Genomic DNA, 16,058 nt, shown 5'->3' on the forward strand with positions numbered 1-16,058 from the left:
GATGGCGTCCGCTGCAGTTTCTCCAGAGGCAGCACATGCGGCAGAACCTCCCTAAGGCAGCGCTCGCTTCAGCTCCTTGTGTGGTGGTGGTGGACAACAACTCACTTTTATTCTATTATATTACGGTCAAAGGAATCATTGATGAACATTGTTTCTGCCCTGCTAAAAAGACTATTAATGAACTTCCAGAGGTGGCTGCATCCGCTGCAGAACCTACAGAGGTGTCAGTGGTATCAACCTGTGAACTCTCGTCCTGTCCTGTCATGGCTATGGAGGCCATCTATGAACTTCCGTCCTGTCCTGTCGCAGCAATAAATGTCATCTGCAAATCCTCACTCTGTCCTGCCATGGCTATGGAGACCGTTTATTAACTCTTGTTCTGTCCTGTTCTGTCCTGTTCTGTCTGCTCGGCTGTGGGTGTCCTCTGCTCCACCCTGGTGGGCTCCAGTTCCAACTGCTCCACCCTGGCAGGTTCCAGTTCTGTCTGCTCTAGCCTGGCGGACACCAGTTTCGTCAACTCTGCCCTAGTGGGCTCCAGTTCCGCCTGATCTGCCCTGGTGGGCTCCAGTTCCACCTGCTCTGCCCTGGTGGGCTCCAATTCTGCCTGCTCCACCCTGGTGGGCTCCAGTTCTGCTGCTCCAGCCTGGTGGACTCCTGTTCCATTAGTTCTGGCCTGGTGGACTCCTGTTCCGTCGACTCCACCCGCACTTCCTGCTCTGCTGGCTCTGCCTCGGTCCCCAGCCACTCCATTTCCATGTGGACTTGGCCCTCCATCCCTCCCCCTGTTCCGCCTCCACTCCACCATCCTACTACATTATATAGAGCATCTGGAAGCCGCTCCTTGGGGGGAGGGTGGCTATGTCATGATCCGGTCACTGAACTTCCGTTAATTCATCACCAGAGGTCATCATACACAACACAGACTCTCACACTAAACAGTACACCCTGGACTACATTTCCCATGCTCCATTGCACCAATCACATTCACCTGTAAGCTATCACACACAGCTGCCACCAATTACAAACACTCGGCACAATCATTAGAAACGCTTTATAAGCATTGGACTTCCTCTCACACACTGCCTAGTGTTGTTTAACACTCTCCTAGTGTTAGCTACTTACCAAGTCTTCCGTGTTTGTTTTATGTCTGGTCTAAGTATTGTTCTGCACATATCCCTCTCCTAGCGATAGCTGCGATATGTAAGTCTTTCCGTGTTAGTTTCTAGTTTTCTTGTTTCAGTTCCTTGTTTTCATAGTCTTGTCTCTGTTTCTAGTTTTCATAGTCTTGTCTCAGTTTCTAGTTTTTGTAGTTGAGTCTTTTTCTTGCCTTGACCTGTAACTCGTGTTTTGCTCTGGATATTGTTAGCTAATCGAAGACCCACACTTGCCCTAGGATTATTCTTGTGTCTTGTCCTCTATATACCTGTTTGCCAGTGTTTGACCCATGCCTGTTATGACCACGTCTCTGTCTAATAAAAGCTTGCACATGGATCCCCACGTTTCACGACTCATCAGGCCTGTTACAGCATGAGTATTCTTGTGCTGAATTGTTTAAAGTCATATTAAAATGCACAAATTAATCAATAAGAGAAATGTAAATTAAAACTTTATAATAACTAGATGATTCCTGACCTTCAGCATCCTATGCCAGAATTGAAATAGATTTTGGATTCCCAAGCCCAGGTATTTGTTAACATATTAAATAAAATGCTCTTTTTTTTTTTTTTGTCCTACTAAAAATGTGCATGGAGTCCACCTATGTTATTATTAAAAAACGTAACTTTCAATGTGATTTTAAACCATTCAAGTCAAGAAGACTCACGTTTTCTCTGCTGCACACACATCATTGTGTAAATGTTCTTTAGCCTTTTGATTTTCATAGTATTCAGTTAACTATGAAATATTTTTCAATAAGATGATATGTAAGATTTTTTTTATTCATTTACCTTATTGGAATCGAAATTAGGAATTGACAAGAATTGGAATCATTAAAATTCAAACGATGCCCAACCGTAGCCATATCCAAAATTACTTTTTACTGGCACATTTCTATTCACACTGTTTAAAACCCTTTTTCTTTTTAAACCTTCACTTACCCTTCTTTGCTTTTGCCCTTGTTAAAAACAACCATATAATATTATACGTGAATGTACTGTTCAAAATTAGTTATAAAACAGTTGCTCCTGGCAACAGGGATAGGTATGTTTGCTAAACATATAAGTGTCAAACATGTCAATTTATGAGACTAATATCATGATTTGCTCCAAAATCACTATATAACATCAGTCTTGTTTGAAACAGTTAGCTTATTTGGTTCCATGTTGCTTCTTATCACACTGAGACATAAAATATTTATTTATAAAATCCTTACTGTTATACAAGCTATGTCAATTAACATTGCATTGCAATTGTGTGTTTATTGTCTTCCACGATTCATCAGTCAAAGCATCTCTATCTGCATGTTATTCAGCTGTAGTGATGTCTGATGCATTGGTCCATAAGGGATTTCCTGCCTCACTTGTGAACATTACAGGGTTTTAGAGTTAGGGTTAACTCTGATCCATAATGCTTACATCGTCTCATTTTGGGTAAAAATAGAATAATAATACTATTAGTACTTTATAACACAGTAATTTGAGTTTTAAAGCAGAAAACTTTTTTACTCTTACTTGAGTAATATTATTTTTCAGTAATTTCACTTGTACTCAAGTAAATTATTTCTTAAATAGCAATACCTTTACTTAGAATTTCTTAGTACTCTTTCCACCACTATTTTTTAAAGATTTGGTAGCACTCTGATATCATCACGAACAATAAAGATTACATCTTTAAAAATTTCTTATAAATGACACTGGTTAAATGTATGTTTGTACAAACTTTAATTCTAGATGAAAGGATAAATTGTAAAAACATACAATAATGACATTTAGATATAAAAATGCATAATGGAGTGGAAAACTCCTTAGAGATCATTATGATCCAGGGGACTTTAATCATGATATATATTTATAGTTACATACTTCTTAAAACACACCTTTAACAACATTTTGTCTCACACACACACACACACACACACACACACACACATATATATATATATATATATATATATATATATATATATATATATATATATATATATATATATATGAAAACCAAATTGTCATGTATTGTTTTAAAATACAATTTTTTTTAAATAAATAATAATAATAATAATAATAAATATGTTTTAGTGTTTTTTGTGCAAGTGAATCATTTACTCTTGATGCAACACAAAGTAAAGGCTCTTTTACGCACTGCTCTAATATTTAACCCATAGATTAGAGGATTGAACACAGGTGGGACTATCACCAGTTCAAGAGCCAAAAAATTACGCAAACTCTCTGAAATATCATTTTCACCATATCTGCTATACATATTATCAAAAAGAATGGCAAAAGTGAAATTCAACAGCGATAATATGTGTGGCAAACATGTTTGCCAGAATTTCCTTCTGCTTTCTAAAGATGCTTTACATGCAGAGATCAGTTTAAAGTAGGATATTATGATAAGAACTATAAAGCTAAAAAATGTAACAGTTATAGCATATCCAAAGACGCTATTAACAAAAGATGATACACAAGACAGTTTTACAATTGACCAGTTGTCACAATATAATTTGTCAATGTGATATTTACAGATAGGTCTCAAGTTTGTTAACAGGGCTGCTGTAAGACAAAAGCCATTGGTAAAAATCCATGAGAACAGAATTAGTTTCACACAGGTGTTTTCAGTTAATTTGGAATGATACTCTAAAGGTTTGCATATGGCTACATATCTATCATAAGCCATCACTGTTAATATTGTGATCTCAGAAAGTAAAGAGCTGTAGATAACATAGGCTTGCAGAGCACACATCTGAAAGGAGGTCACATATGAGTCAGATATTAAATCAGACAAAAATTTTGGGTAGAATCCGGAGGCTCCATAAATCCCATTTATACACACATAACACAAGAAAATGTACATTGGTTCATGAAGCGCTTTCTCCATTATAATGACCATAACAAGACTAATATTAATTGACAGTATCAAGAGATATAAGGCAAAAAAGCATATAAAATATACATTCTTGTATGATTTAGTTTCTTTTGGCACCATAAGTGTCAGTATCATAGGATAAGAAACATTATCCATCATGTTATTCATTGTACAGTCCTTCAAATAGCATGAAATAATTGTGCAGTACAACATAAGAAAAAATTTGTCAAATGTCAGTAAAAACACACAGCTGATGCAAACGTTTCATAAAGCATCAATTTTTTGCAAGAAAAAAAGGAAAATAAATGTACAGTATTCACAGATGAGTGTGTTGCAACTGAAAGTGGTGAGGTCTTGTTTGGTTTTATATTTAGTGATTTGTCATTAGGGAAATGCATAAGAGATATAAAAAAATTTCTTGGGAGTAATTACGCGCTCATGGAAAACACTTTGTAAAAACCCTTGATTTGTTAAAATAAAGGTCAAATTTGCTCACAATACTTGTGCAAACATCCCAGCAGAGGCTGTAAACGTTTTTGCACATCCCTTTTTAAAGCTTTTTTGTAATTTTAAGCAATCAATCAATGCTTCTAGCTCCCATTTGATATCATTATATTTCATTTATATATATATATATATATATATATATGAGTGTGTGTGTGTGTGTGTGTGTGTGTGTGTGTGTGTGTGTGTGTGTGTGTGATGTAACGGATCTTTGAGATTCTTTTTAGGGTGAACTTGACTTTTTTAATCTTTTTTTTTTCTCGTTCCTAATAACCTGTTAAAAAAAAAAAAATATATATATATATATATATATATATATATATATATATATATATATATATATATATATATATATATATATATATATCACTATTATGGAAGCAAATGTGAATGTTGAGTGATTTAATAAATATCAGTAAATCCAATTTTCTTTACACTGTAACACTCCTTACATTGCTGACTTACAAAAAGTAGTGGCAGCACCTGTTTTAAATCCCCTGATATCAAATAATTTACTACATTTATAAAATCTACAGTATGTGTACAGATATTTTGATGAAACCATCCTTTTAAATAGAGGTGGAAAGTACAGGTGGATCTCAATAAATTAGAATGTTGTGGAAAAGTTCATTTATTTCAGTAATTCAACTCAAATTGTGAAACTTGTGTATTAAATAATTCAATGGACACAGACTGAAGTAGTTTAAGTCTTTGGTTCTTTTAATTGTGATGATTTTGGCTCACATTTAACAAACCAAAACCAATTCACTATCTCAAAAAATTTGAATATGGTGATATGACAATCAGCTAATCAACTCAAAACGGTCAAAATGGTCTCTCAGTTTGGTTCACTAGGCTATATCATGGGGAAGACTGCTGTTCTGGCAGTTTTTCAGAAGGCAATCATTGACACCCTACACAAAGAGGGTAAACCACAAACATTAATTTCCAAAAAAGCTGGCTGTTCACAGAATCTTCTATCCAAGCATGTTAACAAAAAGTTAATGTGGAAGGAAAAAGTGTGGAAGAAAAGAGAAGAAGTAATGGACTGTTGCCCAATGGTGCAAAGTCCTCTTTTCAGATAAGTCTGAAGGTCTGGAGGAAAGGGTGGAGAAGCTCATAGCTCAAATTACTTGAAGTCCAGTGTTAAGTTTCCACAGTCGTTGATGATTAAGGGTGCAATGTCATCTGTTGGTGTTAGTCCATTGTTTTTTTGAAAACCAAAGTCACTGCACCAGTTTACCAAGAAATTTTGAGGCACTTCATGCTTCCTTCTGCTGACCAGCTTTTTGAAGATGCTGATTTCATTTTCCAGCAGGATTTGGCACGTGCCCACACTGCCAAAAGCAAATGGTTAAATGACCATGTTGTTGGTATGCTTGACTGGCCAGCAAACTCACCAGACCTGAACCCCATAGAGAATCTATGGGGTATTGTCAAGAGGAAAATGAGAAACAAGAGACCAAAGCATGCAAATGAGCTGCAGGCCACTGTCAAAGAAACCTGGGCTTCCATACCACTCCGCAGTGCCACAAACTGATCACCTCAATGCCACGCTGAATTGAGGCAGTAATTAAAGCATAAATTAAAGGAGCCCCTAACAAGTATTGAGTAAACCTGTATCTAATTAGGGGCCAAGCACCAAAGGTGCTTAGGTACCTATTGTGTCTGTTAGCGTGATATTTTTTCTTCCACTGCAAGTCTATGGCAGCCCATAGAACCGCTTGCGGTAAAGTTAGTCTTCTAGCTATTTTCAATTGTTCGTAAAAACTACTTTTCTGAACTCGTCCCAGGCCATTAAACCAATTGTCATGAAATATGAACCAGATCATCTTCTCACCACGCCAGCGATAAGTTATGGAATTCAAGTTGATTAGTCATACTTTTTCCGAATAGCACATGAACGAATTCTACGGAAAGCATGCAAAAGTGGACATGAGGCTAAAGCTCCACAATAGCTACGTTTCCACTGTTGGGCTAAAAGCGGGCATGCTAGTGCGTGCCAGGGCCAGTTACATTTCCACTGTCACTTCCGGGGCTTGATCGTGACTTGTCGGGTTTTCCTCGGGGCCAATGGCCAGGGTTTTTTTGGCCTGACGAAAACCTTTGGCCAAAGCCTGCCAGCTGGGGCTAGAGGAGTAGTTATGAACAAAGGCAGAATTTCTCTGCATCTGGAGAGCGTCAGCACTGTGGATCATCTTCAATCCTTTCAGGCCATCCTGAAGGGGTGCCACATCCTAGTCCAGTCGGACAGCATGACAGTGGTGTCCTACATAAATCACTGTGACGAGTGGGGCGGGGCCGAGGAATGTGGGAACGAGCAAGGCCGGTGGAGTGATTGGGAAATGAGCGACACCTGCGACCCAGGATATAAAACTGGAGCGACGACAGTGAAGGACGAGAGAGGACCAGGCCTGGGCTTTAGTTTATGTTTTGGTTTTTATTTGTGCGCGTCAGTCGTCCGTGAGGGACTGATGCACTGTTTTGTGTTTATTTTGTAATTAAAGTTTTCGTTTTGATTGTCTGCGAGTTCCCGCCTCCTTCTTCCCAATGATTATGGAGATTATATTATTACAATCACCAAGGCGGCCTTTCGTCCAGCCGCCTCTGTGCACTGGCAAAATGCCTTTTGGAATAGGCATTACCCAGGCTGCGGACGCTCATATACCTAGTAAGACGAATCTAAGACCAGACATGCTTTCACGGAGCAATGTTCCCTCAGACAAGTGGATGCTCCATCCCCAGATGGTTCTCAAAATCTGGGAGATTTTTGGGAGGGCAGAGGCCGACCTCTTCGCCTCAGAAAGCAATTCTCATTGCCCAACCTATTTTTCGAAGGACATAGATGCATTGGCCCACAACTGGCCCAGCCTCCTTCTTTACACTTTCCCCCAATTCCCACTTTGGTACAGCTGGATGATGCTCAGGTCCTCCGTACCAAAGTGATGACGCTGCTAAGAAACGGAGCCATAGAGATAGTTCCTCCCTCAGAAAGTGGATCGGGGTTCTACAGCCATTATTTCCTTGTCCCCAAGAAAGATGGCGGTTGTTAGGTTTTGTATAAGTAATAAGCACGACGATTATCTTCCAGACCTCACTTTATTCTGAACAGTAACTTCACATGTCTTTTCACTAAGCCCCTTCTTCTTCTTCCCTGTTGAATCCACCTCTTCTTACAATACAATGTTCCTAGAGGTAGCATTAGGAATTACAGTACGTGATACAACAGCAGTCTCGGATCCATCTTACACCTCAGACTCCTGAACCTCTCCCTGATGAAACGGAAGTTCAGGATGTTGACATTGAAGCAGATCCTCACGCAGATTTGCCCCGAGGATTGGTTCTTCTCGCTGGACCTGAAAGACGCATACTTTCACATCCAGATAGCCCCCCATCACAGACGATTCTTGAGATTCGCATTCGAGGGTGTGGCTTACCACTATACAGTCCTTCCTTTTGGGCTGTCCCTGTCCCTAGCTCCCCGCACTTTCACGAAGTGCATGAACGAGGTGTGGCCGCTTTCGCATCAGGGTCAACCAGGCCTGTCTAGCAGCCCTGGAGCCTTGGATGAACCCTGTTTGGTTCAGCCATGGGGTACCCCTACAGGTGGTTTCCAGAAGGACGGTGCTCTCAACAGATACATCCAACCTGGGTTGGGGCGCTCTATGCGAGGGCAGACCAACCTTCAGCTCGTAGTCGCATGAGGAGAGCCATCTTCATATCAACTGCCTCGAGATGCTGGCGGTACAACGAGCCCTTCAATCCTTTCAGGCCATCCTGAAGGGGCGCCATGTCCTAGTCCAGTTGGACAGCATGACAGTGGTGTCCTACATAAATCACCAAGGCGGCCTTTCGTCCAGCCACCTCTGCGCACTGATAAGCACCTCTTTGAATAGGCATTACCCAGGCTGTGGACACTCAAGGCGACGCATATACCTGGCAAGACGAATCTAGGAGCAGACATGCTTTCACAGAGCAATGTCCCCTCAGGCAAGTGGATGATCCATCCCCAGACGGTTCTCAAAATCTGGGAGATTTTTGGGAAGGCAGAGGTCGACCTCTTCGCCTCAGAAAGCAACTCTCATTGCCCAACCTATTTTTCAAAGGACATAGATGCGCTGGCCCACAACTGGCCCAGCCTCCTTCTTTATGCTATCCCCCATCGCTCTGATCCCCCAGGTCATCAGACGAGTCAGGGAAGACAGGCACAGAGTCCTCCTGGTGGCCCCACTCTGGAGGAGCCAAATTTGGTCCTCGTCCTTTCGACAAAAGCCCCATGGCCGATCCCCCTGAGGCAGGACCTCCTCTCTCAGGCAAACAGGACAATCTGGCATCCATGGCCAGAACTCTGGGCTCTGCATGTATGGTCCCTCGATGGGAGCCTCTAAGCCTCCCCGGGGACGGGCTACACACCAGTCAACTGTCAGTCTTCGTTGACTGTTTTTTTTTTATTTATTAAACCTTTATTTAACCAGGGAAATAATCACATTGAGATAAATATCTCATTTACAAGTGAGCCCTGGCCAAGGTAGAAGCACACAATATACATAACTACATAAAAAAGTTACACAACACACACATATACAGCAATAAAGCAGGATTAAACGTTAAGAGCAAGTACAGACAGATTTGAATGTTTGGTTGAGATATAACTTGAACTCATTAATTGAAATAAGTACATCAAGTTTCAATGATCTCTGGATCTCATTCCAAGCAGCTGATGCGCTATAAATGAAAGCAGTTTTTCCAAACTCTGTCTTCATTAAAGGAACATTTAAAAGAATATAGCCAACATACCATTTCATACAGTGTACAATGATGAGTGTGATATTTTGTGCAAGTTATAAATCTAAGAGCAGAGTGATAAACAGAATCTAATGATTGTAAGAGAGCTTTAGTGGTATTTCTGTAAAAAACATCTCCATAATCTAAGATAGGTAAGAAGGTAGATTCCACCAACTTTCTCCTGGCTGACTGTGAAAAACATGCAGTATTGCGAAAATAAAACCCCAGCTGCAACCTTAACTTAGACAACAGTTGTTGAACATGTAACTTAAATGATAAGTCCTCTTCCAACACAAACCCTAGATATTTGTAAGAGGAGACCAGTTCTATACTGTTACCTTGCAGAGTGTTAAGAGGTGTGGGAGAAGAATCAGACTTGTGTTTCCTAGAAAAGACCATGTATTTAGTTTTCTTATCATCCAGGACTAATTTTAAAGACTGGTGCTCAGCACAAAACGATGACCCTGTTGAATGTGACATATCTCTGATACTGTCATTTCTCCAAGAGCTTCTAGACAAAGGTCTTACCCCTTCCACGCTCAAGGTGTACGTAGCAGCCATTGCAGCATTTCATGCTCCTATCGCTGGCCAATCTGTGGTTTGAAACAGCCTCATTGTGCATTTCCTGAGAGGTTCTAGGCGTTTAAAGCCCCTGTGTCCTCTCACCGTTCCCACTTGGGACCTCCACACGTTCCTTGGAGCACTCAAAGGACCTCCCTTTGAGCCACTGTGGTCAGCTGACCTTCAGCCCCTAACGCTCAAAACCATTCTGCTACTCTAGCATTGGTCAAGCATGTTGGTGACTTGCAGGCCTTCTCGGTGAGCCCTTCATACCTAGAGTTTGGGCCCAATGGTTCGAAGGTCATTTTAAAACCCAGGCATGGCAGTGTCCCTTAAGTGCTCTCGACGCCATTCAGAGCACAGGTAATTTCCCTCTCGGCTCTGCCTCCTTTGTCAGGTGAGCGAGAGCTGGATTTACTCTGCCCAGTGAGGTCTTTGAGGATATACAATGAGCGTTCACAGCCATTCAGGCAATCTGACCAGCTTTTTGTCTGCTTTGGGGGCCGCGCCAAGGGGTCTTCGGACTCAAAGCAACGCCTCTCGCGCTGGATAGTCGACGTTATCGCTTTATGTTACACCTCCATGGGCCTTGAGTGCCCCATAGGAGTAAGAGCCCACTACACTAGAGGGATGGCCTCTTCTTGGGCCTGGTTTAGTGGTGTCTCTATCAAAAGCATCTGTGAGGTGGCCGGCTGGTCCTCGCAGTCCACTTTTGTCAGATTCTATAACCTGGACATCCCGACCTTGCATGCTCGGGTTCTTTCGGTTTGATACAACGGCCTCTATCAGACGCCATCACCGTGCCACCTCCAGGGAGCTAGCTCCCTCTTAAGCAGTGTAGTGTTAAGGGTTCGATGGCTCCGGCTCTCTCACTTATCCCCTGGACCCCAAGGTGTTCAAGATAAGTTTTTTGTCGTTCCCTCCCGTGGCACAGCGCGGTTGAATTCATTCCCCATACGCAGTATGAGTGAAGTATCGAAAGGGAACGTACTCGGTTACGAACGTAACCTCGGTTCCTTGAGATACGGAACGAGTACTGCGTTATATGCCATGCCACAAGTCTGCGTCTTCAGTGTCGTCGCTTCAGTCGTATGACCTGATTTCCTATGGCGATTTGCCTGCTTATATAGCCATTCGCCCCACCCATTTTGGTGGGCTTTGGCGCACTGCATCACCACAGGCTCGCACAGCTACGCAGTGCTGTCATTGGTTTTTTAAAAATTTACAGATTAAACCAATGGCAGTGCAGTTGCACTGCGTTATTGAAAAAAGGTTTAGCAATAAGATGATATCTAAGGTTTTTCATTTATTTACCTTATTGGAATCAAAATTAGGAATTGACAAGAATTGGAATCATTAAAATTCAAACAATGCCCAACTGTAGCGTTTTTAATCATGATATATATATATATATATATATATATATATATATATATATATTTAGTTACTGTATATGCTTATTAAAACACACCTTTTACCATATTTTGTCTCTCTTTTTCACACTCTCACACACACACAAATACATACATACATACATACATATGAAAACCAGACTGTCATTACTATTGTTTAAAAATCCAGGAAAAAAAAGGTTTTACAAATTTTTTGTGCAAGTGAATCATTTACTCTTAATGCAACACAAAGTAAAGGCTCTTTTACGCACTGCTCTAATATTTAATCCATAGATTAGAGGATTGAACACAGGTGGGACTATCACCAGTTCAAGAGCCAAAAAATTACGCAAACTCTCTGAAATGTCATTTGTACCATATCTGCTATACATACTATCAAAAAGAATGGCAAAAGTGAAATTCAACAGTGAAAATATGTGTGGCAAACATGTTTGCCAGAATTTCCTTCTGCTTTCTAAAGATGATTTACATGCAGAGATCAGTTTAAAGTAGGACACTATAATAAGAATTATAAAGCTAAAAAATATAACAATTATAGCATATCCAAAGACGTTATTAACAAAAGATGATTCACAAGACAGTTTTACAATTGACCAGTTGTCACAATATAATTTGTCAATGTGATATTTACAAATAGGTCTCAAGTTTGAAAACAGGGCTGCTGTAATGCAAAAGCAGTTGGGAACAATCCATGAGAAAATAATTAATTTCACACAGGTGTTTTTAGTTAACTTAGAATGATACTCCAAAGGTTTGCATATGGCTACATATCTATCATAAGCCATCACTGTTAATATTGTGATATCAGAAAGTAAAGAACTGTAGATAGCATAGGCTTGCAGAGCACACATCTGAAAGGAGATCACATATGAGTCAAATATTAAATCAGACAAAATTTTTGGGTAGAATCCAGAGGCTCCAAAAACCCCATTTATACACACATGACACAAGAACAAGTACATTGGTTCATGAAGAGCTTTCTCCATTATAATGACCATAACAAGACTAATATTAATTGACATTATCAGGAGATATAAGGCAAGAAAGCATATAAAATATATATGCTTGTAGGATTTAGTTTCTTTTGGTACCATAAGAGTCAGTATCATAGGATAAGACACATTATCCATCATGTTATTCATAGTGCAGTCCTTAAAATCACATGAAATAACTATGCAGTACAACATGAGAAAATATTAGTCACATGTCAGTAAAACACACGGCTAATGCAAGCATTTCATAAAGTCTCAATTTTGTTTCAAGAAAAAAAGTAAAATAAATGTAAAGTATTCACAGATGAGTGTGTGTTGCAACAAAGTGGTGAGATCTTGTCTGGTTTTATATTTAGTGATTTGTCATTAGGGAAATACATAAGAGATTCAAAAATTTCTTGGGATTAATTATGCATACATCGACAACACTTTGTAAAAACCCTTGATTTGTTAAAATGGAGATTAAATTTGCTGTGCAAACAGTTCAACACAGGCTGTAAACGTTTCTGCACACCCATTTAAAGCTTTTTAGTAATTTTACCCAATAAAACAATGCTTCAGTCATGTTACACTAGCGAAGGAGTGAGGAGACGCAGGAGAATTCTTTAGATATAGAATTTAATCAACGGGCATATACAGGAAATAAAAGACATTTAAGAGCAGATAACTTAACTCAAAACTGGAACACTACAGGTGCATCTAATTAAATTAAAATTTCATGGAAAAGTCAATTTCAGTAATTCAAGTGAAATTCAAATAAATTTAGTCCACACAGACTGAAGTACTTTAAGTCTTTGGTTCTGTTAATTGTGATGATTTTGGCTCACATTTAAAATAAACCCACCAACAAATTAGAATATGGTGACATGCCAGGTAACCAACTCAAAACACCTGCAAAGATTTCATTAACTACAAAATAGTCTCTCAGTTTGGTTCACTAGGCTACAAAATCATGGAGAAGACTGCTGATCTGACGGTTGTCCAAAAGACTATCAGTGACACTCTTCAAAAGGAGGGTAAGCCACAAACATTCATTGTCAAAGAAGCTGGCTGTTCACAGAGTGCTGTATCCAGGCATGTTAACAGAAAGTTGAGTGGAAGGAAAAAGTGTAGAAGAAAAAGATGCACAACCAACAGTGAGAACTGCAGCCTTGTAAGGATGGTCAAGCAAAATCAATTCAAGAATTTGAGTGAACTTCACAAGGAATGGACTGAGGCTGGGCTCAAGGCATACAGACATGTCAAGGAATTTGGCTACAGTTGTCATATTCTTCTTGTTAAGCCACTCCTGAACCACAGACAACTTCAGAGGCATCTTACCTGGGCTAAGGAGAAGAACTTGATTGTTGCCCAGTGCTCCAAAGTCCAAATGTTGGAGAACGTCATGCTTCCTTCTGCTTACCAGCTTTTTGAAGATGCTGATTTCATTTTCCAGCAGGATTTGGCACCTGCACACACTGCCAAAGCACCAAAAGTTGATGGTTCATGGTTAAATGGTGTTGGTGTGCTTGACTGGCCAGCAAACTCACCAGACCTGAACACCATAGAGAATCTATGGGGCAGTGTCAAGAGGAAAATGAGAAACAAGAGACCAAAAAATGCAGATGAGCTGAAGGCAACGGTCAAAAAAACCCGTTCTTCCACACCACCTCAGCAGTGCCACAACTGATCACCTCCATGCCACACTGAATTGAGGAAGTAATTAAAGCAAAAGAAGCCCCTTCCAAGTAATGAGTACATCTATAGTAAATAAACATACTTTCCAGAAGGCCAACAATTCACTAAAAATATATTGAGTGAATTGGTGGGTTTGTTAAAGCGAGCAAAAAAATAAATAAATAAAAACACACACACACACACCACCACCATAATTAAAAAAACAAAGACTTAAACTATTTCAGCCTGTGTGCGCAATGCAATTTAATACGAGTTTCACAATTTGAGTTGAATTACTAAGACAAAAAGACATTCTTATTTTAGATGCACCTGTATTTATACACAGAACATGACAATGGGAGAACAAGACACAGATGGGATCAATGCTGAAGGAACAAGGACCATATAAGGACAAGCAGGAACTCAAAACATGGAACATACACGTGACAGGTCACCCCCCTCCCAGACAGCACGTCCTGTCTAACAATACCATTGGGGGGAGAATCCTGGAGGCTGGTGCAGGACTGGTAGAGGGTGGATCAGGAAGCCATGGTGGATCAGGCAGTTTTGGTTGCCGTGGTGGTTCCTCTGTGGCCCTAGCTGGCTCAGCCATGGCATATCCCCCCCCCCCCCCCCAAAAAAAAAAATTCTGGGACTTGCTCTGAGGCTTGAGCCGACACTGGGGCAAGCTCAGGGGTCCTTCCTTGGAGGAACTGGGAATCAGGTTCCCTCCCTGGACTTAACAGGGGATCAGTAGCCCATCCTGGGCAACTATAGTCAGAAAACTATACAGACTGTCATTTTTTACTCTCATCCAGAAGCCCGGGTTAAGCATGGAGTCACTTAAACTCACCAGATGTATCAGACTCAAGAACTCCTCCACATAGTCCTCCAATGGCCGTCCCCCCTGCTATATCCGCAGCAGAAGATTCTCAGCCCAGGTCCTCTTTAATGGTCTGCTGTTCTGTCAAGTTACACTTGGGAAGGAGTGGGATGCAGGAGAATCCTTCAGATATATAATTTTATCATCATATAATGGAACTAAAAGACATTTAACAGGAGACAACCAAACTCAAAACTGGGACACTATTTATATACAGAACATGACAATGGGTAGAAAAGACACACCTGGGATCAATGACAACAGACAGGAAGGAACAGAAAGGACCAAATAAGGACATACAGGAACTCTAAACATGGAACATACACGTGACAGCTTCTAGCTCCCAATTAATAAATGTTGAGTGATTGAAATAAACATCAGTAAATCTAATTTTCTTTACACTGTATCACTCCTTACAGTGCTGACTTATAAATAATAGTGGCAGTACCTGTTTGAAATCCCTAAATATAAAATAATTTATGTGGCTGACACTCCCTCTGAGTTAAAACAAACCAATATCCCGGAGTAATTAATTTACTCAAACAGTACACTGACTGAACTGCTGTGAAGAGAAAAAAGAAGATGAACACCGAGCCGGGCCAGATAACGAATGACGATTGACTCGTTCTCGAGTATCGATATTATGTGGAAAGGCCGAGCTCATAAAGCAGGAGCTGTTGATGAAAATTTCAAAAAGAAGTACTGGAATAATGCCTACTGTATAAGAAAGTATATTGAAGTTTGGAAGAAATAAATTCCAAGTGCATTAACACACAGTTATTCAAGTGTAATTTTGTACAATACACTTAAGTTAAAAGTAAAATCTTATTTGTTTATATTGGTAAAATAAGTGTACTTAAAACACTATAAATCATAATTATGCAAAAGTATGTTTACGTAATAATGGTTTGCTTAAACCTACAGACTGGATCGCAGGGAAGCACAGACATTTTGAAGGGCAGGGCCTCAAGTGGAAAAAAGGGACGCCTATATGTTTAAAAACAAAAATAAACAAAACTTTAAATATATTAACATTTTAATGTGAATAAATAAAATGTAATTCCCTCACATATATCTCCTAACTTATTACATGTTAGCTCATGAGTCATGGATGTTAGTAAGTCAAATGAATTATATTTGCCTTTTGTCTTTTGGATAATTAGCTTTAAATTTGTGGCACAGATACAGTAGTCTAGTCTTTTGTTCTTCACCACTCACCTCCACACCAAGACAAACACAAGTGTA

General features: G+C 39.9%; 2 protein-coding genes across 2 annotated transcripts; both read right to left on the reverse strand.

Moving 5' to 3' along the window:
• Positions 1 to 3,252: 3,252 nt before the first annotated feature.
• On the reverse strand, positions 3,253 to 4,176 carry LOC113038101 (olfactory receptor 4S2-like). The gene has a single exon (XM_026195302.1). It carries the CDS (start codon positions 4,174 to 4,176, stop codon positions 3,253 to 3,255), a length of 924 nt encoding a protein of 307 aa, XP_026051087.1.
• Positions 4,177 to 11,488: 7,312 nt separating this feature from the next.
• Positions 11,489 to 12,412, reverse strand: LOC113038102 (olfactory receptor 52D1-like). Its single transcript, XM_026195303.1, has one exon. It carries the CDS (start codon positions 12,410 to 12,412, stop codon positions 11,489 to 11,491), a length of 924 nt encoding a protein of 307 aa, XP_026051088.1.
• Positions 12,413 to 16,058: the final 3,646 nt, after the last annotated feature.

Source organism: Carassius auratus, chromosome 21 (assembly GCF_003368295.1).
Source record: "Carassius auratus strain Wakin chromosome 21, ASM336829v1, whole genome shotgun sequence".
Taxonomy (NCBI): domain Eukaryota; kingdom Metazoa; phylum Chordata; class Actinopteri; order Cypriniformes; family Cyprinidae; genus Carassius; species Carassius auratus.